Source organism: Rhinolophus sinicus, chromosome 10, assembly GCF_057876585.1.
Source record: "Rhinolophus sinicus isolate RSI-liver-muscle chromosome 10, RSI-T2T, whole genome shotgun sequence".
Classification (NCBI taxonomy): Eukaryota; Metazoa; Chordata; class Mammalia; order Chiroptera; family Rhinolophidae; genus Rhinolophus; species Rhinolophus sinicus.
The window spans coordinates 8038993-8061298 of record NC_142510.1 but is presented as its reverse complement, the minus strand read 5'-3'; the positions used below and the strand labels follow the sequence as shown (position 1 = coordinate 8061298).

General features: G+C 50.0%; 1 protein-coding gene across 11 annotated transcripts in view; it reads left to right on the top strand.

Annotated features, from left to right (window-relative positions):
* Positions 1 to 22306, top strand: part of CLEC16A (C-type lectin domain containing 16A) — a 189967-nt gene that overhangs the window by 52524 nt on the left and 115137 nt on the right. For all 11 annotated transcript variants that reach the window (XM_074323098.2, XM_074323101.2, XM_074323097.2 and 8 more), the window contains 2 exons: positions 9658 to 9787; positions 14438 to 14538. In XM_074323098.2, coding sequence (XP_074179199.1) covers positions 9658 to 9787; positions 14438 to 14538 — 231 coding nt within the window. The remainder of the gene's footprint in view (positions 1 to 9657; positions 9788 to 14437; positions 14539 to 22306) is intronic.

Sequence of the window (22306 nt, the reverse complement as noted above, 5' to 3'; positions counted from 1 at the left end):
TTCTTGTTTGAAAAATAAGGTTTGGCTTCTGTTTTTTTGCCTGTGGAAAAAGTAAGCATCAAGTGCACGGCCTGACCTTTAGAGCCTACTTTTGTTTTGGAATCTCAGCAAGGTCACGGAGTACAGGTGACAGCACCAACTTTGAACCCGCCAGGTCAGCTGGGAGTGGAGGGGTGCCTGGGAGTTTGCGGCCCCAGTTTTGCTGGGGTTTTTTTTTAAAGTCTCTATTGCCATGAAATGGAACCTGGCCTCATTTCTGGCTCCCCTTGTAAAGCCATAGCAAACCCCAGGCCCAACAGGGTTTTCTGATTGGGGTGAGCCCAGCACTAGTTAATAGGACGTTAAGGTCTGAATCCCAGACCTGCGGGTCTGCCCCTGAGCCGCTGTGTGACCCTGGGCATGGCGTCACCCTTTCTTATGCTTGTCCACTGATAGAGGGGCCTTCACACTCCCCGGGCCACAGGTGTCAGAAACGAAAACGTCCATGTGTCCGCATGTAGCGCGGGACACGTGAGCACTGAACTGCAGTGCTGGCTGCGATGGGGGCTGCTCGGGGGTGGGGAGCTCGGACGGGGGGCGGGGACTTGGGCACCTCAGCACGTTTCTGTGGGGCCCGTTTCCCCGTGAATTTCTATAAGGAATAGTAAGGTGGCTGGCTGATTGTGTGTGTGTGTGTGTGTGTGTGTGTGTGTGTGTGTGTGAGAGAGAGAGAGACAGAGAGAGAGACAGAGAGAGAGACAGAGAGACAGAGACACGGGAGGGAGGAGGATTGTTAGGCTGGACCAGTGTTGTAGAGAGCTGTGGGAGGGCCAGCATTTCAAATGGGCTTAACTAGTATAAGCAGAAGAATTGGCGGTCAGTTTAGAGAAATCCTCTGAAAAGCAACTTCCCAGAACAACGTTCTGAATTCAACCTCATGCTATTCAGTAAAAGATAATAAAAAGCAAAGGGAGGGGGGCCCCTAAATGTTCAGCAGATACACACACGCGCTTCTTGCGATTCTGTTCCAAGCCAGCCCGTAGCACGCAGCCCTTCCCTCATTCCTAGGTAAGCAGCAAGGGCATCCTTCTTCTCCTTCCCTTCACCTCCTTCTCGGGCTGTCTTGTCCTCCCCTTCCCTCTTTTTATTGTCTGTCCTCACTGTGATTGCTGGAATGTGAAACACAGAGGGCAACTCAGAAAATCCTGGAATTTGTGAAGTCAAAGACTATTGGGAGGTCACGCCTGCCATTTCCCTGAAAAGCACTTCATTTACCAAATATTAATCAGATTAGAATGTACAGCACTCGGGGCAAGTTGATGAATTAGTGCTGTTATTTTCAAACATTGGAGTGTCAGAGTGTTGGGGAAGCTCATGGATTTGGCCAGAGTTGTCAAATCGAGAGGCAGAAGTTAACGTTCTTGGGTCCCAGGGTCCTCGGGCCCCTCCTGTACATTCACAGGAGAGGAACCATCACCACCATCCAGCCCCAGAATTCTTCTTCCTCCCAAACTGAAACTCTGTCCCCATTAAACAACAAATCCCATTCCGCTGTCCCCCCAGCCCCTGGCAGCCAGCATTCCACCTTCTGTCTCTGTGAATTTCACTACTCTAGGTGTCTCATACCTTGGACTCACACAAGATTTCTCCTTTTGTGACTGGCTTATTTCACTTAGCATAACGTCCTCAGGGTTCATCCAGGTTGTAGCATGTGGCAGGATTTCCTCCCTTTTTTGAGATTGAGCAATATTCCGTATTTGGGTTACACCACATTTTGCGTATCCACTGCCCTGTCGGTGGACACTTGAGTTGCGTCCACCTTTTGGCTGTCGTGAACAGTGCTGCTACAAGCATGGGCGTGTAAATCCCCTGCTGCTCTGGAGATTTCTGTGGAAATGACAGGGGCCGGGGAGGGCCGGGCAGGGCCTGCTGAAGCCAGAGGAGCTTGAGATTCGGGTTCCTGCTCCCAGCGTCACAGCCTCACCAGCATGGCCCTCCACTCCCAGGGGCGCGAGACTCCCATTGTGTCGTGAGGTCGTCCCTCCCACCAGACTGAGTGGTGGGAGCCTCCAGGAGTATGGGCCACAGTGCCTGGCGTGGGAACGAATACCACACAGATGCCCATTTATACAACGCAGCCAATGGGAGGAGGCGCACCCTGGAGCAGAGGCCCACCACCTACAAAAAAATCCCTCTGTGCCTCCGTTTCCCCTTCGGTAAAATGCAGAGATGACACTAGATCAGCATTGCCCCAGCTGTGGGACTTGGAGGTTTTTTTAAGGTTGGACAGAGCGGGCCTTAAAGACTGTGATGCGAGGATTCCAGGCGAGCGGTCAGCTCCCGGGAGCCTCGGGTTCGGCTTTGGCTGCCTGTCCTTATCTGCGCCCTCACATTCCCGCACCTGCCTCTTTCAGTGCACACGTGGGCCTCGGCACCTTTGCTTTCTTCATCATGTATATTTTCACAGTTGCTTTCCGTTTATACCGGTTTTATGTGTGTAATAGTATTTCAGATTAATGAAAAGTTAGAAAAACAAAAACAGTAGAAAGAACACCCATTTACCCTGTACCCAGTTTTACCTTTTAACATATTATACCCCATTTGCTTTCTTATTCGCATTCTCTGTCTCTCTCTCTCTCTCTGTCTCTCTGTCTCCCTCTCCACACACACACACACACACACACACACGCGGTCACTCACAAACTTTTGTTGCATCGTGCCCATTCCCCCTAAATTCTTCAGTGTGCATTTACTAAAAATAGGGTCTTCTCTTTCGTGGCCACAGTACAGTTATCAGCTTCATAATAGTTTCCTGCCGTCTAAACGTAATAATTTTCTGCCAGTATGTCCACTGGGCCGAGTGATGTCCTTTATAGCGTGTTTCCTCCCTCGAGTGCAAAATCCAGTCTGGGTCAGGTCGTCGTGTCTCTTTAGCGTCCTCCACGCTGCAACATTTCCAGTCTTTCTTTCTCTTTTACAGCATTTCTATTTTTGAAGACTACAGAACCTCGCCCCCCTTTGTTTTCATAAAATGTTCCTCATTCTGTCTTCGATGTGTCTTTGTGGTTAGACTGAACTGATGCATTCTTGGTTGGAATTCAGCACAGGTGAAGTCATGTCTTTCTCTGGGTGTCACATCTGGATGTCCTTCTGTCTCCTGGGTGATGTAAATTTGGGTCCCCTGGTTAAGGTATTACCCGGTTTCTCCACTGTATGGTTACTTTCTCTTTTCTGTGCAACCAATTGGCAATCCACGGGGAAACACTGAGATAATGTAGATAGCCGGCGCCTCATGAAAACTCCCCCTTAGTCTTGGCATTCATTGATGATTCTTGCCTGATCTGGTCTTTGCGAGGATGGTGGCAAAATGTTGATTTTTCCAAGAGCAGCATTTTCTCCATGTTTGTAAGTCAGCCCTCAGCGTTCCCCTGTAAGCAAGTGTTCTTCCCTTCTCCCCATTTATTTCTTTATCTGCCCTTGGCATGGACTCATGGATTCTAGTTTTTTAGTGGTTTATATTTCATTACTGTATTTCATTAATTTGATGCTCAGATTGATTCAGACTTTTGGCCATTGGGAACCCTTTCAAGCTGGCTGCTGTGCCCTTGTGATAAGCCCCCATTATTTTTTCAAACAGTCCTTTGAGACATAACAAGGTATTCCAGGTTCATCTGGTATCTACTCTGCCCATCCCTGGGGTTAGCCATTTCTCTGGAAAGCCCCGGGTCCTCAGTGGGCAGTGCTATTAGAGGCCAAGGTCTGGGCCCTGTGTGCTCATTGCTGCTGGGCTGGCCTGCTTTTTGGCCCTTTCAGTAGACAGAGCTAGGAAGTACATGCATGTATATACACAAGATACACTTTTATTCGTGCATACACACACATACGTACAAATATGCATGCGCAGACACATATTTTAGAAATCGCAAATTCATACCAATACCTCTTTCCTGCCTTCCTCCATTTCAGATTTGCTGTGTGTGTGTGTGTGTGTGTGTGTGTATGTTTGGTTTTTTTTATTGGGGAACAGTGTGTTTCTCCAGGTCCCATCAGCTCCAAGTCGTTGTCCTTCAGTCTAGTTGTAGAGGGCGCAGCTCAGCTCCAAGTCCAGTTGCCGTTTTCAATCTTTAGTTGTAGGGGACGCAGCTCACCATTCCATGTGGGAATTGAACCAGCAACCTTGCTGTTGAGAGCTCGCGCTCTAACCCACTGAGCCATCGGGCTGCCCCTCCGGAAGCTCAATGGCATCTCCTTGTCTTCAATCTAGTTGTGGAGGACGCAGTTCACTGGCCCATGTGGGAATCGAATCAGCAACCCTGTTGTTCAGAGCACATGCTCTAACTGACTGAGCCATCCGGCCGCCCTAAATTTGTTTTCTCAGTCTTATAATACATCTAAAAAGTTTCAGAATTGTTTAATAAGCAAATGAAGAGTCCAGAATTGTTTGCAGTTCTCTCTGCACCCCCAATACGTCACCTGCCGCCGAACTGAGGGTATAGAGTCAAGTATTTTGTTCACAAACTACTTGGAGTAGCCTGTCCTTTCTTCCTTTCTTTTCCCCTTCACGGTAGGTACGATATTCATTGGAAATAAATTTGGGTCTTTATTTATTTTTTTTTTAGGGTGCTCCCTTCCCATTCTTACTGATTTGATTTCTTTTTCTAAATATGTGGAATATTAACAAACTCAAAACTATGCCAGAAGGCATGTTGAAAGAAGTGTCCTCCCTGCCATATGCTTTCCATCCAGTTCCCCACCTCTTGCAGATAAGCAACTTGATTGTTTCCTGGAATATTCCTTCCTGTGCTTCGCTTTGTAAAAAGAAGCATGCGTATGTATGTTCTCTTGTTTTCCCTTCTTACACGCAGGGTAGCACACCACACATGCTCTCTGGCACTTTCATCTCTTCCCTTAGCAAATATCTCCAGAAATCACTCCGTATCAGTTCACGGACATCTTCCGCATTTCTTTTGACAGCTGCACAGTGTGCGTGTACCATGGTGTATTCAGCCAATCTTTATGCCTGGACATTTAGGTGGTTTCCAGTATTTTGCAATTACAAATAACACTGCGGTGAACACCCTGTGCGTGTGCATTTTTATATTGTTGGAGGTGTCGCTTCCAGAGAACTTCCTGCAAGTGGGGTTGCGGGGCTGAAGGATAGAGGAGGGATGTCAAGTTTCCTCTTGGAAACAACAAATTTTTTATTTATAAAGTTTCCTTTTAAAATGTATTTAAGTAAAAAAAAAAAAAGTGAGTTCAAATAATACGATTAAGTAAATACATGGGAGAGGCATCACACAGATGTGGCAAAAATGGTAAAGGCAGGCAGCTGACGGAAGTTTGAGCAAAATTGGGCTAGGTCATTGCCACAGTCCCTTCAGACTCCAAAACGGAAACCTGGTTGGGGTGGGGCGCAGGGTATAGCGGCAGGTTCAGGGGGGCCCCCTGGGAGTTGATCAGCAGCCTGAGTGACTGTCGGGAAATCTGAGCCCACATAAGCCCACTGGTCCTTTTTCCCCGTGGCAGCAGCATGGCATGTGCGCCCTGGGAGGGGAGCTGGGTTACACTGAAGCAGGCATGGGGTCAGCAGGGAGGGGGCACCCAGAAAGCTATGCAGAACCATGCGGGATATTCTGGTGTGGCCTAAAGAGGGCTCCACTTGGACCCCGAATCACCAGGAAAGGTCTTTGGCATCCTCTAAAGATGGCTATAGAGTATATTTTAGAGCAGTGAGAGTCTGGGGAGACCCTCTCCCCAAAAATCTATTTACCCATGCCTCTCAGGCCCATTTTGCCGTTTGCATAGTTGCAGGGAGTTGGCAGACCCTAGGTAAAAATGGCTACTTTTAAGAGTTGTTTGGATAAAATTGTTAAAAAGAATCTGGGGAAAAAAACTGGTTTGGCACTGGAAGAACAGTTCTGTATTCATCTAGAAAATGAATGTAAGTGGGACAGCTCACTCCACAGCTGTGCTGGCTGGCTGAGGAGTAATGGGACAGGGGAGGGATGGGGGTACAGTGTGAGAGTCAGGGTGACCTCGCCAAGGTTCGGACACCTCCTTCTGCCTGGAGAGACCCTGTGGGCCTGGGCCTGGGCCTGCATCGGGACTTGACGCAGGAAGTGCGGGGGAGCAGTGCTGGCTTTCGCCGCTCCTTTTCCAGGGACTCTTAGTCACTGCACAGCTGAGTTTTTGTTGCCTCATATAAGTGCTCAGGACCAAACCTGTGGCTTCCTGCGGGTTCTTGTGTAGCTCCAGGAATCCAGAAAGAAGCTTTAGGGCCTCTGTGGAGTGCACGAGGGAACCCGGGGTCGGAGGGAGACATTTGGGACCCACCCACCCTTTAACTGGAGCAGCTCTGCTGTCATCAGCTTACCGCGATGTGCCATGGGAAACTGTCATTCAAAATTAGTGTTCAACTCCGTAACAACGTTGCATGAGCACTGGACTAGATGCCCTTTAACTTTTCTGCTCCAGAGTTCTGATAGTGTCCGGGGAGATTAAAAGGCTGGAAGGGGACAGTCATGTCACAGCAGGTGTATTCTCCAGGCTAGGGTACTCGGACTTGGCCTTGTAACCTTGGGGTGGGGGGGTCCTGGAGCTGAGTTCTTGTCATGTCAGCCAGGCTGGGAGGAAGGACAGCTTGCCCTGGGGCTGGAGGCGGGTCACAGGTTTGCAGGCGAGCAACCTGAGTGGGAGGCTGGCGCTTTGGTCTAGCTGGGTGGCCTTCAGATGTCCTGGTTGGCATGCCCCGTCAGGAAATACAAACAAACAAAGAAATACTTAATTTAAGCCTGCGTCTCCCAAACATATATGCATCTATTTATTACAAACGATACATCTGGCATTACTGCGCTACTGTGATGATGTGCCTTCTAAAACAAACACCATAGATTTTTAAAAAGAGGAGATTAAAAATGAAAGCGGTCCTGCCCAGTGAATCATCTTTCATACCCACTGAGGTGTCTGCACCCCACTGTGGAGAAGACTGGGGTAGCCGGAGGCACCTGAAGCGGGGGGTGTCGCTGAAGGTGAAGATGCAAGGGCAGGGGGATCGGTGGCCCCAGAGCAGCCCTGCACCTTCTTTTTTGGCTGTGTCCGTGTGCTCCTTGGACTCTGTTTCCTCAGTAGCTCTCTGTGAATTGACTCACTCATTTTTCTCTTAAATTTAGCTGCATCCTAAGCAGCAATAGCAACAAAAGAACAGGTTTTCTGTGCAGTTAGAATTTTCTTCTAATGCATATTAAATACAAAAGGATGCGAACAAAAATGTTTGTCCACATACCACTTAAGAATCGTGTGTCAGCCCCCACCTGTGGGATGGGGGACGGCTCTGTGGAATCTGATCTGTGCCACTGTGGTGGGGAAGGGGCTGGTGGGAGCGAAGTCTGGGACCTGTGGCGGGTACGCTCCTCCATGCCAGAGGATGGTCGCAAGCACAGCCATGCCTGCCAGAGCCCCAGAAGGGCGGGGGGATGCGACGCCTTCCTGTGAGAACACTGCACACGTGAATCACAGGCCGGGTGGGGCTGTGGACCAGCCCATTACATGTTGCAGCAGCCATGCACCATGGCTGGCCCTGCCTGCCACCTGAACCAGTCATCCATTTGTCAGCTCCAGAGATAGTTACTGAGTACCTGCCATGTGCCAGGCCCTGGGCTAGCTGCTGGAGTTCTGGTGGAGAACAAGGCAGCTTAGGCGGCCACTCTTAGGAAGCCCGCATTCCAGCGGGGAAGGTAGGAAGGCAGCCAGCCAGCCAAGAAATAGAAAATAGAAAATCTAGGGAGTGACAAGCGCCATCAAGTAAAGTCAAGGTAATAGGGGAGGGGCCAAATCTATGCAGAAGAATTCCAAGTGATTTATGTGGCTCCGCCCCCTCAAGGCCCTAGCGCGTGACCCTACTTCTTGGGTGTGGGCTGTACTCAATGACTTGCTTCCAAAGAGTCTGGGGTGAAAGGAGGAGGAAAAGGGCCTTCCCAGTGGAGAAACTGGGCCGGCGTTCGCTTGGCCGAGCTCCGCGCATCAGTGCAGGCAGTCATGAGCCATGTCGATACCCTGTCCCCTTGACATGATGTGATGACAAGGGCACGTGCCCCTGTGGTCTTCCTCCCAGAAACCTATAACCCCACTCTAATGACCGGGAAAACACCAGACAAACCCAGACTGAGTGACATTCTACAAAATAACCTGAGCAGTTGTCCTCAAACGATAAGGTCATCAAGAGCAAGGGACGTCAGAAACTGTGACAGCCAAGAGGAGCCTAAGGAGACATGACAAATACGTCTAGTGTGTCCTAGATAGGATCCTGGCACAGGTAAGGGTGTTAGGGAAAAACTAAGGAAACCTGAAGACCGTACGGAGTTTACTTAATAATAACGTGAAGAGGTAAAGGGAAAACAGGTGCATAGAGTGTCCGAGAAGCTGTCCCGAGATGGTGACATCTGAGCTGAGCCTCGGATAATGGGGCTGAGTCACGCCTGGGGACGGAAGGCCTGGGTGAGAGCATTCCAGGCAGAGGAAACTGCCGTGTGACGATCTGGGGCAGAAATAAGGTTGGGCTGGTCCAAGAAGAGTGAGCCAAGCTCAGCACAGCTGGAGTGGTGCCAGGCGGAGAGGGCCAGGAGGTGAGGTCAGAGGTGGACGGGAGCCAGGCGGTGCACGGCTGGACCCCGTGGAGGCATTTGGATCCCATCCTGAGTGTGATGGGAAGGCAGGCAGTGGGGAGTTTTGAACAGAATGGTGCTATGAGCTAATATCCACTTAAAATCAGTTGGGTTTGTGTGGAGAACAAGCTAGGTGAGCAAGAAAGGAAACTGAGGCCAATTGGGGGCCCCAGTGGGGCTCCAGGGGGCGGTGATGGCAGAGGCTGTGTCAGAGCCCAGGTGTGCTCCCATCCTTCTGGAAACAGAAATATAGTTCACATTTCATCATATGTCCCCCCCTCATTTTTGTCTCCTGAAGATGGGGGAAATTGACTGAATTCTGGGTTCCAAAAACTAAGGATTTGACGGTCTATACCTGCGTGTCAGCGAACTCTGTAACAGGGTCACCTTACAGCACAACAACCATCCATCTCCGATTCAAGATGTTTTCCTTTTTGGTCCACACATCTTTCTGAAAAATAAAACATACACCATGCTTAAGTGGGTCGCTACAAGTTGCCCTGATTTCATTGGGAAAAATAAAACATGGTTCCTAACCTCTGTACCTTCCAGAAGTTGTAAATGGAAACGGCAAACAAAAGGCTTTAGTCATGTCAGAGCCTTTTCTAAAGTATAAATAGTTCCAGAATGTTTTCAGTGAATTTGGTTATGTTTTATTAACCTCATATTATTTCTTCAGTGCTTCCTCAACTCCTTTGGGACGGAAGTGCGGTATCAATAAAGTAAAGTAAATATCTTTTTTTAAAAAACCTTGAAATAAAGTAAATTATTGCAATTTGTGCTTTCTTGTTAAAATCAGGGCCTTGTTTCTTGGTGACACCAAGATGGAAGGAGAGAGGTTCTGGCTTTCGTTTTATTTCTCCCCCAGGGCACTGCTGTGCTCCTGTCACTGCTCTTGAACTTGTGCTTGACCTGTGAGGAGCGGGTTAGTGGGGCTGCATCTCAAACATGCGTATGTCTGTAACTCTAGGTGTGGGAAGCTGTCCGGGCTCATCCTGGCCTCTGTGTTTGCTTTCAGAGATAGAGATGGTGATCATGGAACGCAGCAAGCTCTCGGAGTTGGCGGGTGGCACCTCCATGCAGGAGCAGAACACCACGGACGAGGAGAAGAGTGCGGCCACGGGCTTGGAGAGTGTGCAGTGGAGCAGGTAGCCACCGGAGGCCCAGCCCTCCTGCGCTCGTGCTGGGACGGGGATGCCCACGAGCCAGCGCCACAGGGTGGGGCCACTGCTCAGTCTCTGGAATGAGGAGATGGGCTCAGCAGTGAGGTGGGTGCCCAGGGCCTCTGCCTATCACCCAGGTGGCCTCTGCTGCCTCAGCCAAGCCGTCTGCTTCCCTCCTTCCCTCTTCCCCACTCCTTGGCCACCAGAGGCACAGCTCCTCTCGAGAGGCCTGGGAACAGAGCTGGCACTCAGCACAGTATTGGTCACCCCTTGGAAAGAGAATGACCAAGACATGGCACTGCCGCCCCCAAGCACGGCGGTGCGAGTCCGCGTCCTAAAGGGTGCGGGCTGCCTGGTAGCCTTGTACTGGCCACTCCTGGCGGTGCCCTGTGGCTCCCAGGAAGGATGCCCTTGGGGGCAGCGTTTGGATCTGCCTGTTTCATTCATTCATTCGCTGCCACGCACACGGCCGTCCACAGGGCCTGCCCTTATGACTCAGCCGGCATGATTTAATGCTGCCGTCCACCTTTGACTGTGTGCCTGATTGTTCATTTCAGTGATGGCCTGCCAAAGCTACATCCTCTTAAACGTCCGCGATGCCACATTTCCTGGAACCTTGCTGTAGCACCACCCCTTTTGGAATGGACTTGGGTAGAAGGCTGCTCCCCAAGGGTGCAGTGAACCGCTAGGAGGGCTTCTTCTAAATAAATTTCGTGTTATTTCCTTATCAGGAGGCCCCACTGCACAGACCCCTGTAATAACCTCCTAATCCTACTTGAGTGCTAATAAAAGCCCAACAGCATCGTTCGCTCTTCTGTCAGCCTACAAGGCATTCACCCGGTGGGGGGAGAAGGGGGGGGACTGAAATCACACATACCCCCATCCTATTTTTTAATCCAACTTGAAGTGAAAAGTGGAAGCACACTAATTTTTTCCTCCACATCTTGTTTATCTCTCTGCTTGGCAAACGTTTCAATTATCTGGCAAGACTAATTTTTATCAGATGCACAAGGGAGCCTTTTTCAGTTTGGGTGAAATAAACACACTGGAGCACCGTGTGGGCTATCAGCTGTCACTTACGAAGACCATTTCGATTTTGCTTGGCAGCAAAAAATGTAACTCCTGAAGCTCTAAAATAAGGAGATCCTTCTAAACACAGAAAGGGAGGGGAGAACAACCTTTAGGTGCTTGGCACAGCATTAGTTAAAGTATGAATAATTGGAAAAACCACAAATGACTAGTCAGAAGTGGGAGGTGCTTAAGCAAATGAAGGAACATTTGCCTGATAGAATTTTAGCTGCTGCTTTTAAGTGAATGCTGTCATGATGTGTTCCGTTTCTTAGAATCTAATAAATGGAAACAGCACATTTTACACAGTATGGTAATAGCTTTGCTAAAAGAAGAAAACTACCCCTGTGTTGTTAAAAAAAAAAAAACTGAACAGACCAACATGTTATGTCTGACTGTTGGGACTGAGGCTTCTTTTTTTTTCCCCCCTGAATTTTAGTGAAGAGAGTTTTCTTAAGAGTTGATGGAGGTTATTCCTTCACTTTCGGTAACTTTAACTGGCATCTCCTACTACTGGTTTATAATGGAAGCTGGTCCTGGGGCCTTGAGGTGGGCGACATGCAGTCCTGTGGCCCTGGGAATTTGGGGGCCCTGCTCTGCTTTGGGGCCGAATGGCAAGGAGAGACTGGCCCAGGTGGAGAGCTGCCCGCTCCTTTGCAAAGGTATTGAGTCGCTGGTTGTCAGAAACCCCGCCAAGGGCTCCTGGCCTCCCAGTTCCCGGCACTGAGCAGGGAGGAGGGCACACGGGTGAGGGAGGGGGACAGTTTGTTCTTCTTGACATGAATTGGATCTGATGTTGGTCCACTTGTCTGGAGAAACAGCATAGTACAAAGTGTAACTGTTCTTACATTAGAGGCTAGATCTACATTCAGGGTTGCATATAAGCCAAGAAACTAAAAACCATTCAAAACATTCTTTCTTTTCTTAAAAAAAGAATAAAAAAGCGTTAAAAAATGATAGAAGCAACACACATTCAGAAAATGTAAAAAACTTTGAAAAGTGTAAAAAAAAAAAAGGTTTCCATGATGCCAGCATTCCAAGGCAGCTGTCACTAACATTTTGATTATTTCCTGCCAGTCATTTTTCTTTTTAAAAAAAAATTTTTTTTTTAATATTTTTTTTATTGGGGAAAAGTGGGGAACAGTGTGTTTCTCCAGGGCCCATCAGCTCCAAGTCGTTGTCCTTCAATCTAGTTGTGGAGGGCGCAGCTCAGCTCCAAGTCCCGTTGCTGTTTTCAATCTTTAGTTGCAGGGGGCCCTCCGTCCCATGTGGGAATTGAACCAGCAACCTTGTAGTTGAGAGCTTGCGCTCTAACCAACAGAGCCATCTGGGTGTTCCTCCAGAAGCTCAGCGGCAGCTCGTTTTCTTCAATCTAGATGTGGAGGGCACAGCTCACTGTCTCACGTTCTAACCAATTGAGCCATTTGGCTGCCCCGCCAGTCATTTTTCAATGTCAGTTTAGTGAGAATTCTGCCCTGCCTCCCACCCCCAATAACTTATACCATGCCACGTCTGTCATTTTCTTCTTTTTTTCTGTCTAACAGCAAACCCCAAGCATCTTTTTCACTTTATTGTACTCTTAGTAAACAAAATGCTAATGGCTTCATAATACTTCATTTCACAACAGGTGGTACATCCACCCAGCCCTCCCTCTGCTACTGGACCTTTGGTTACTCGTATTACTTGAAAGTGTTATCACAAAAACCCAGGTGCACCCGTGGCAAAACTGTTCACGCACCTGAAAAGTGATGCTCGGTCTGGGGCTCCAGAGAAACAGAGCCCGAGCATAAATGTCCTCTTTATGGTTCTTCCTTTAAATTCTGTGTGTCCTGTGTGTATGTGAAATGTACGACAAGTACATTTTCACTACTTTCTCTTTTGCAATTTTTTTTCTTTCTTTTTTTTTTTTTTTTTAAAGATTTTATTGGGGAAGGGGAACAGGACTTTACTGGGGAACAGTGTGTACTTCCAGGACTTTTTTCCAAGTCAAGTTGTTGTCCTTTCAATCTTAGTTGTGGAGGGTGCTGTTCAGCTTCAAGTTGTTGTCCTTTCAGTCTTAGTTGTGGAGGGCGCAGCTCAGCTCCAGGTCTAGTTGCCGTTGCTAGTTGCAGGGGACGCTGCCCACCATCCCTTGCGGGAGTCAAACCAGCAACCTTGTGGTTGAGAGGATGCGCTCCAACCAACTGAGCCATCCAGGAGCTCAGCGGCCTCTCAGCTCAAGGTGCCGTGTTCAATCTTAGTTGCAGGGGGCAGAGCCCACCATCCCTTGCAGGACTCGAGGAATTGAACTGGCAACCTTGTGGTTGAGAGCCCACTGGCCCATGTGGGAATCGAACCGGCAGCCTTCGGAGTTAGGAGCATGGAGCTCTAACCGCCTGAGCCACCGGGGGCCGGCCCTCTTTTGCAAATTTTAATGGAATATATCCTGAACCGATGGTACGATTATGGAGTTCAAAATTCAGAAAAGTATAAAAGGTTATGCTGTGACCCATCGTCCTGCTTCTCGGCCACAGCATTTCACTCCCTCCCTTCCCTTTCCACCCCCCCGCCCCAATAACAGATGTCTCCAGTAGCTGCATGTCCTTCCAGGGGTCAAGTGCACCCTTGGTCACTCATTGAGGCTCTCTGCTTTCTTGGCTTCAGCCTGGCCTCCAGAGGGGCAGCGGCAGGCTGTCATGAGATCAGAACCTCCTGCCTGGGGGCCAGATCTGGCATCATCTGTGATCCTTGTATTGGGGAGTCTTCCAGGACCAGGCCCTTCACCTGGAATGGCAGCATTTGGGGTGTGCAGTTTGTGATGTTTGCAGTCATTCTATAGATATTATCCACAAAGCATCCGAGGTGAGAGACCTCATATCGATTCTCACCAGTCAGGGAAAGTCGGTCCAAGAAATTACTGGGCCAGGACCTACCGAAGTGAGATCATGGAGAAATGCCCTTGAAGTATTCAAAATAGAAATTAAGTGGCAGTGCCCATGTCCTAGCACTTTCCACTGCGTGCCTCGCCCGATGATAAGTATCCTTCAGTTGTCATTTCACTTGAATCCTTATAGAGTTGAATCCCCATCTGTAAGATGGGAGGTCGAGAGATTTTACTCAACTTACCCAAGGGTTTGCAGCTAAGAAGAGGCAGGAGCAGATCTGGACCCAGGCGGTCTGACTCCAGGGCCCACATTCTGACATTGTGCCGACTTGGTCTGGGATTGTCAGTCTGTCATATTGCCCTGGTTTCTTCATTCTCTTGTCACTGTCTCTACCCACTGGCGTGGGACTTTGTGTCATTTATCCCCAGTGTCCGGGACAGCTGGCGAGCGATTGTGGTGTGATTAAGTGGTCTGTTCCTCAGTCACTCTCCCCTCAAAATAGCAGCTTCCCATGGGCAGAGCCTGTCTCTCATTTGTCTTATGGCCTCAGTGCCCAGCACTGGGCTGGACAGACGATGGACCCGCCATGTGCTGGAGGCAGAGCTTAACGGGCAAAGGCAGCTGGCTCTCTCCGTGCAGGTCGGGGAGGAGAGATGTTCACCCGTGTACCACGGCACTCACGAGGTCCCCTCCTCTTTTCCAGACCCTTCCTGGACATGGTGTACCATGCGCTGGACAGCGCGGACGATGACTACCACGCACTCTTCGTGCTGTGCCTGCTCTATGCCATGTCTCATAACAAAGGTAAGCCAGCTCTTCCCCCTGCCTTCCTGCCATCCCTGCCCTCCGCTGTCTGCAGGGAAGAAAGAAAGCTGCTTTCCTCGAGGAATTTCCTTTCCGGTGGGCGGACGCCCGCAAAACTGCTCTTCAACCGTTTTAGCATTTCTCAGGTGCTTTTCTATAGGCTAAAGCCACAGGAATTGGTTACTCAGGCAACATGGGTGGAAAAAAAGATTCAAGTGTGACTGTCTGACCCAGCCTGACTGTATTCGCGCTGTGGTTTTCTTTCGACCCCTTGCTTTACAACTGCCTTAGCACCCGACCTCTTTCCTAACATCAGAACTGAAATCAGTCAAATTGTAATCTTGGTTTTGCTATTTATAACAGTTGATGTTCTTGTTCTGGGTTCAGAGCTAAAATAGGCTCTGGGTGGATTGTGTGGAAGGGTAGGCTTCCTTTCTGAAGAAAGGTGTGGTTCTCCGGCTTCCCCTGTTGAGGCTGAGTGGTCAGGATCACACTCCCACAGAGCTGCCAGGCTCGCTTAGGATTCATTCATTCACTTCCTCTCTGGGGACAGCCCGGTGTGGGCCCCACCTGGCTTGACAAGAGCAAGTTCTGAAACCTCCACATCACAACTTCTTCAAAGAAGGAGTCACCAACATTCCTCCGGCCCCTGCCAAGAGCTGGGCTTGCTTTGCATCCAGGAATGTTTTGATAGGTTTTTCAGAAGCTTACCGAGAAGTAGGTGGAGGTGGGTTTGACCAAGACAGCCTATGGCTAGAAACATGTAAAACGCGGTCAGTATAATGCAGTGTTTATTTATTCTTAAACCATTAGTCATGCTAAATAAGATGATTAGTGGCAAAAGGATAGTGAAAAGAGCCTCCCGTCCCTTCTTTGTCCTCCAACTCTTTTCTTCAAAGCGGTTGGTGTTTCTAGCTTCTTGTGTGTCTTTTTAAAGATATCCATGCAAACCCAAGTACAAGTATACATGATTTTATTTCCACAACTGTCCCCACCAGTGGAGGCATTCCTTATTTACTGTCTGTCCTATGGCTTATTTTTCTCCCATCATCAGCGCATCATTTTATTATCCCTATAAAGTCGCCTTGTTCTTTCACATCCCATATGGGGCCATCATTTCCTCGGTCGTTCCCTTCTCGCGCGGCACTGAGACTATTTCAATGCTTCTCCTGCTCAAGACACGACTGAGCACGATGGTGCGTGCCCTGCAGTCTCACTGGCCTCCTCCCATGGCCTCCGCCGTCCCCGCCAGCTCCCGGCTTGGTACTGGGAGTAAACAGACCTCCTGGAGACTAACCCACTCCCACCAGTGGATTGCTGGCCACTCCCCCGGCCCCTTTCTTGTCTCCCCTCCTCATTTCAGCTCTGTCATCTGAACTGCCAGTTGCATGCTGGACACACTCTACCTTGGTGTTCCAGCAACACCTTGAAAAGGTCTGTCTACACTACACGCATCCTCGTAAGTATACCCTGACCTCTTCATGCTTCTTGCCATTTCTGATTCAGTTGAAATTGCCAACCAAGCTTGAAACTGCCATGACCTTCAGCTCCTTCCCTCCTTGGATCCCAGCATTTAGTCATCAAGTTTTGTCAGTGTTCCCTCTGCAGCCTCTCTCATCGGCAGAATTTAACTGAGTGCAGCTCAGCGCCTGGCTCTGAGCTAGGTGCTGGGGGTGAGAACCAAAGGCATACGAGCCAGAGAGATCCGGGCGCAGCGTTCCAGTGGCTGCTGTCAGCGTTCCGGTTGTGTTTGTCCCTGAGGGGCAAAACCACTTGATAGTCCACGCTCATGGCACTGCGAGCTACTCCTCTGTGGGACCCTGTTGAGCCTGTTTAGAAACATGTTCAACACATGTGCCTTCTTCTGTCCCTTAAACTCCAGCTTCCTACGTCTGTCATTTTGAGTATCCAGACAGCACCCATGGTTCCCCCTTGCTCTGCTCTGATTCCCCAGCTTCCCTTCACAGACCCTTGGCTCTGGCCCAGGGTTAACATTTGTATGTAGGGATAGAACTCTTTCATGGAGATAAACTTACTGTCATGGTGCTCAGTGAACTCCTTAATGCTCTTTTGGTTGCAAGCAACAGAAACCACCTCTCGTTACCCTAACTAAAAGGGAAAGTCTGTAGGAAGGCCCCAGGGGCAGCTCACTGGATCCAGAAGTTGCTGAGAAGCGGGGGAAGGGTAGGAACTGACCAGCTCAGAGGACCTCCCTTAAGGTAGATCTTGGTCTGACCCCAGGCAAATCCCAGGCTGGGAGTCTGTTTCCATTCGGTTTTCACATTCTTGGGCAAGAGATCTGATTGTCCCAGCGTGGTGGTGTTTCTTAACTCTGGGAACTGTCAGGAATGGCTGAGAGGTCAGGGTTACACAGCATAGACTTGGCACCAGACGGAACCCTGTATCTGGGACTGTTCTCAGCAAAGGGAGCCCTTGGAAAGCCTGGCAGCCACCCCAATCAGTGCCAACATGCCTACCTGCTTTGGCTAGTCAGCCACCTTCTTATCATTACTTTGGTTTTTTCCTACCCATTTTCTCTGCCCCACCACCATCACCTGTTGAAACTCTGCTTGCCTGTGACGGGTCCTAACTCTGCCCTTACCCTGATCCTGACTGACCCTAACCCTTTCTCTTGGGCAAATACCGAGGAATGGGATGGCTACATCATACTCGTATGGTAGGTGTGTGTTTGTTAGTTTTTAGGAAACTGCTAAACTGTGTTCCCAAGTGGCTAATTTAATCCCACCATTAGTGTATGAGAGTTCCAGTGTCTTCACATCCTTGGCATTACGTGGTATGACCACCTTTTAAATCTTAGCTTTTCTAACAGCTAGGTAGTGGTGTCTTCTTGTGATTTTAATTTGCATTTCCTAAATGACTAATGGTGTTGAACATTTTTCAAGTGCTTCATTTGTTATTTGCGTATCTTCTTTCGTGAAGTGTCTTTTCAAATCTTTTGCCCATTTTTTAAATGGCTCATCCATTTTCTTACTGTTGTTTTGAGAGTTCTTTATATGTTCTGGGTACAAGTTCTTTATCAGATGAGTTTTGCAAAGATTTCCTCCCAATGCTTGGCTTGTCTTTGCATCTTCTTAACAAATGTCCTTTGAAGAGCAGGCATTTTTAATTTCCATGGAGTTCCCATAGCACTTTTTATACCATTTTCCTCTGCATGTTTCTTCTCCCATTCTGGACTGCTGGGCTTCTGACGGTAGAGAGAGATCGTGTCTCCCCAAGGGCCCCTGAACACCCAGCTTAGCGCCTGGCACCGGTCAGCACTCAGCCAAAGTTGTGATGGAGTGTGTGTCAGCCGTGGGGCCGCTCCCCTCGGCTGCTGTCTTCCTGGCAGCCTGTGCTCAGGGCTTCAGCAGGGGAGATACTGTCTGGAGGTGGAAAGGCCAGGTTCCAGAAAGCCCAGGGCCACGTGGGGGATGCTGCATCTTGCGGGTGGCTGGCTTTCCCAACAGGCTTCCTTCCTGGAGCCCTGCCCTGGGCCCGGGGGTGGAGAAGCAGTACTTTGCACACGCACGCTGCCATGCTCCTCTGTTCAGTGCTGTGGCCACGGAGACGACCCTCCCAAGGTCCTGCTTGGGAAGCCCACCTTTCCTTCTTGGGGCTTTCTTCTTAAAAGAGTGAAACTGTACATTCGAGGGCATCCAATGCCTTCTTCCCTTTCCTGCTAATGCTGTTCATGTATTTATTCATTCACTCTTCTAACAAATACTTTCGAAGCCCTCGTGAGACGCCAGGCACTGTCATTAGAGTGGAGAATACAGTGGTGAACCAAACAAATATTTCCATGGAGGTGAGAGTGGCTGCTGTGGAGGGAGCGAGCTGAGCGTGGCGAGAGTGGAAGGCAGCATGAGAGATGAGTGGGGTCCCATCACGGCAATAAGAAGCTTAGGCCGCAATCTGAGTGGTGGAAAGCTCTGAAGGCTGTTCAAGCAGGAAAGCATTGCGCGATCCATGTGGTTCACATGGGTTTGTTGAAATCTCCTTCCAAAAGACCGTGTCATGGGGCAGGTCGTGAGGAATTTATTCATGTCGTTTTTCACCAGACGCACGTGGGGCACCGGCTGCCTGCCAGGCAGCGCGCTCAGCATGGGGACTAGGGACCCCAGGCTGCCCGAGGCCCTTGCCCAAGAGAGCATCAGTCTGGTCCAGAAGACCCCTCAGGCAACTGTGCTACCCGGAGGCGAACGTGCCTGGTGGTGGGCATGGACCCAGCCCGAGGGAGGCGAGGCAGACTTCCCAAGGACGTTGGGCTGAGGGTTCAGGCGGCAGGGGATGGAGTAGCCAGAAGGTTGAAAGGACACTGACAGCGGGCTGAGCGTAAGAGCGCATAAGAGCCTGTGACATGCCGTCTGTAGGATCGCTGTCCATTCAGCAGGCTGGCGGGCATTGTGCCCAGGGTGGGCAGGTGCCCTGAGAGATGACAGGCTGGAGCTGGTCTACAGGGAGTGGGGGGTGGCAGCAACTGTGAGCTGCAGCCTACGAGCTGGGTAGGGGCAGCTGAAGGACAGTTCAGCCAGGAACTGCTCTGACCCTCTCTGCATCCTTCGGACTGGGTTGGTTCACGGTAGTTTAGCCAGAAGATGGGCGGGTGGAGATGTGGGCAGGTGTGAGCAGTGCGGGTGAAATGGAACGACTTTCTCACCTGGACAGATGTTTGCTGAGCACTCACTACGTGCCAGGCACTGTCGTGGGCCCTGGAACAAGTCTGGTGAGTCTCTCTCGAGTGAACAAGAGGATAAGTTGTGATTGTGGAGGGATAAAGAGTAACGCAGTGGTGGCGGCGCAGGGTTACTGGCCAGGGTGGTCAGCGAAGGCTTCTGTGAGGAGGGAACATCAGAGGCAAAGCCCAAAGGTGACACAGCGTTAGCTGTGCAAAGATCTGGGGCCAGAGTGCTCTGGGCTAAGGGTAAGGCATGTGCAAAGGTCCTGAGGTGGGAAAAGCCTTATAGGCTGGAGGACTAGAAAGCAGGCCAAGGTGAGGCTGACCAGGTCGGCAGGGACCAGACTGTGAAAGGCCTTGAAGTCCGTGAAAAGGAATTTAGATTTTATTATAAGCTCAGTGGGAACCCTCCACCCCCCAAAGGATTTGTAATTAGAAGAGTGGCATGAACGGTCGGAAATTGTTGGAAAAACACTGGCTTCTGGATGGAAAGTAGATTAATGGGGGTGGGGGCGTGAGTTGCAAGAGGGAGGCTGGGAGGCTTCTTAGGAAGCTATTACAGTGGTCCAGGCAGGGGCTAATGTGGCTTGAATTAGCACGGTTGGCTGTGGAGATGAGGGAAAGTGGAAGGTTTTAGGACATGTTTTGAAGCTTAGAGCCAGATCAGCTGATGGATTGGATGTGGGGGTTGAGTGAAAGGGACACTTGAGCAACTATGTGGGGCCATTTACTAGGATGGGGAGACAAGGCGAGGAGCCCAGCTGGGGAGGGGGAGTTTTGCTTGATTTGCATGGGAGGAAGCACCAAGGGAGAAAGAAATCTCGCTGGTGCCCAGATCCCTTCCTCCTGCCACTGTGTGGCTGCCGGTGCCATTTCTGGGACCAGGGAGTGTGGGTCAGGGAGCAGGTTTGGAGAGGGAGCTGCCGAGTTCCCGTGCGGCCCCCTGGGGCCCAGGTGCCTGGGAGACTCCCAGGGCAAACTGCCGAGTGGGGGAGCGGCCACCTGGTTTGTGCTGTGGTCCTGGCCTGTGGCCACAGGGTCTGCACTGGCCGGCGTTTGTTGTTGTTGGTTGGCGGGGTTTTTGGATAGGCAGCAGGCAGTGAGCGTCACTTAACCGTCAGCCTCTCTTTTCAAGATCTGTACCCTCCAAGCAGGCCCCCTAATGAAATGGTCTCTTTCTGATAGATTTTTCATCATAAGACAATTTTAACATAAAAGCAATGTTAATAAAAACCAAATGTTAGCTCAGGCCTTCCAGTAAATCATAATAGATTAGATGCGGCACCAAAATGAATATCCCACAGTGGGAAGGCTTGACCGGCTGGAGGAGGGCCCTCATCATGATTCAATTGTGCCACATAATGAATTCTGGTTTGTATCTGTGATAGAAAATGCAGCCTTCTTTCCTTTGTCAGGTCTGCAGAGCCCTGGCCCAAGGAGCAGGTGGGGAGTGAGTGTTGCGGCTTTTGTCTTCTTCAAGTGTCCCCACTCCACCCACCACCCTGCTACCCCTGACGCTCCCTTTGTCGTTGTTTACCCAAGAGGAATCTTGTGCTTGTTTTGTTTTGCTGAGAAGTTACTGGAACACGGACGAGAGGTATGGGAAAGGTGGGAAGGTAACAGGATAAAGGCAGGCTTTCACTAGGCAGAGCTGGCAAAACCTCATCTTGGATCTCGACTGACACATTATCAGAACTGGAAGTACACTGGAAGGCGGCCCAACATCTGGGTCGGTTTCGAAATAGTTGGTCTATAGTTTTCCAAAACTGGCAACGCTTGCGTGACGATAGCCAAGGAAACCTCGCGTGGTCAAAAGAAACAAAAAATTATTTTGACCATTATTTACCTAGCATTATTGTGGTCTCTTTATCCAGGTTTGACTGTCTACTTCTTTTTATGTAACTTTCCTCTGGGTCTTTTCCACCCCTCTCCTGAGTGGGGGTTACCACAAAGGAGGAAGAATCCAGAAATTAGAACTTGGAGGGGAAGCTTAGTGCCTGGTGACTGACAGCGTGGAGCCACGCCCCTCCCTTCTATTCCAGAGTCTTTGAATAGTTAGCTGGGAGCTCCAGCCTTCCCCTCCCTCAGCCCTGAGCTGGTTGGGGTAGAAGCCCTGGAAAGGGAAGACCAGCTCTGACTCCTTCGGGCAGAGCAGGATCTGGCCGTGGCTGTGGCAGTGGCCAAGGGAGCAAGGACGCATGTTGTCTGCGGGAAGTCTGAACCTGCTGGTGGCCCCGGGCCATGTGACGTCATCTAAGCTTCTTTGGAATTTGTCTGTCACTGGGCACTTAAGAGTTGAAGCAAACAGGACAATACATTCTCCAGTGTTTATTTCAGTCAAAGGGAAATGGCTAGTAAGAAACTTGATCAAGTTTGCAACAAAGCCTGCCTTTCAGTGACTGAAAATCTGTGTGTGTGTGTGTGTGTGTGTGTGTGTACACCCGTGTACCATTTTCCCTTTCACATGTGTATCCTTGTTAATCTTTTGACACTGACCTTGTTCATTCACAACTGTAAGCCACCATTTTGTTTGGACCAGAAGAACGTCTGAAACTTTTGAATGTCTGGAACTTTTGAATTGCTGCACAGGCCTTGAAAGCCAAGGGCTAGGGCGGGATAATTCGGAGTAACAGAGAGGGTTTTAGAGGCCACGACAGAGAAAGAGAGACGGGGAAGAAATGAGGCACCTGGCCCGGGAGGAGCTGGGGAAAGAATGGAGGTGCTTAGAGGGGTTTTTTACAAAGTTTACCACATGTTGTGTGGACTCAACTCTGCTCTCTGTCTCCCCGTGGCTGGTGGTAAAATCCACCGCACACAGAATGCGTTACAATACCACGTCTGTTTGGGGGGGAAGTGCCGGAAGCGTGGGGATCACCTTGAGGGGCCGGGGGAATGGAGACCACTTTATAGTCATCGAGGGCACAACTGGGCCATGTCACCTCCCGTAGGTGCCCTCCAGGGATCCTGGCATCCAAGACTTGCCTGTTCCGCCCCTGCCCCCACGTCTGCCTCATCACTTCTTCCCAAAGCCCGTCACCCCAGCCTCCCCAGCTCTGCCGCATTCCTTGCAGTCCCCCCTTGGCCTGGTAAGTC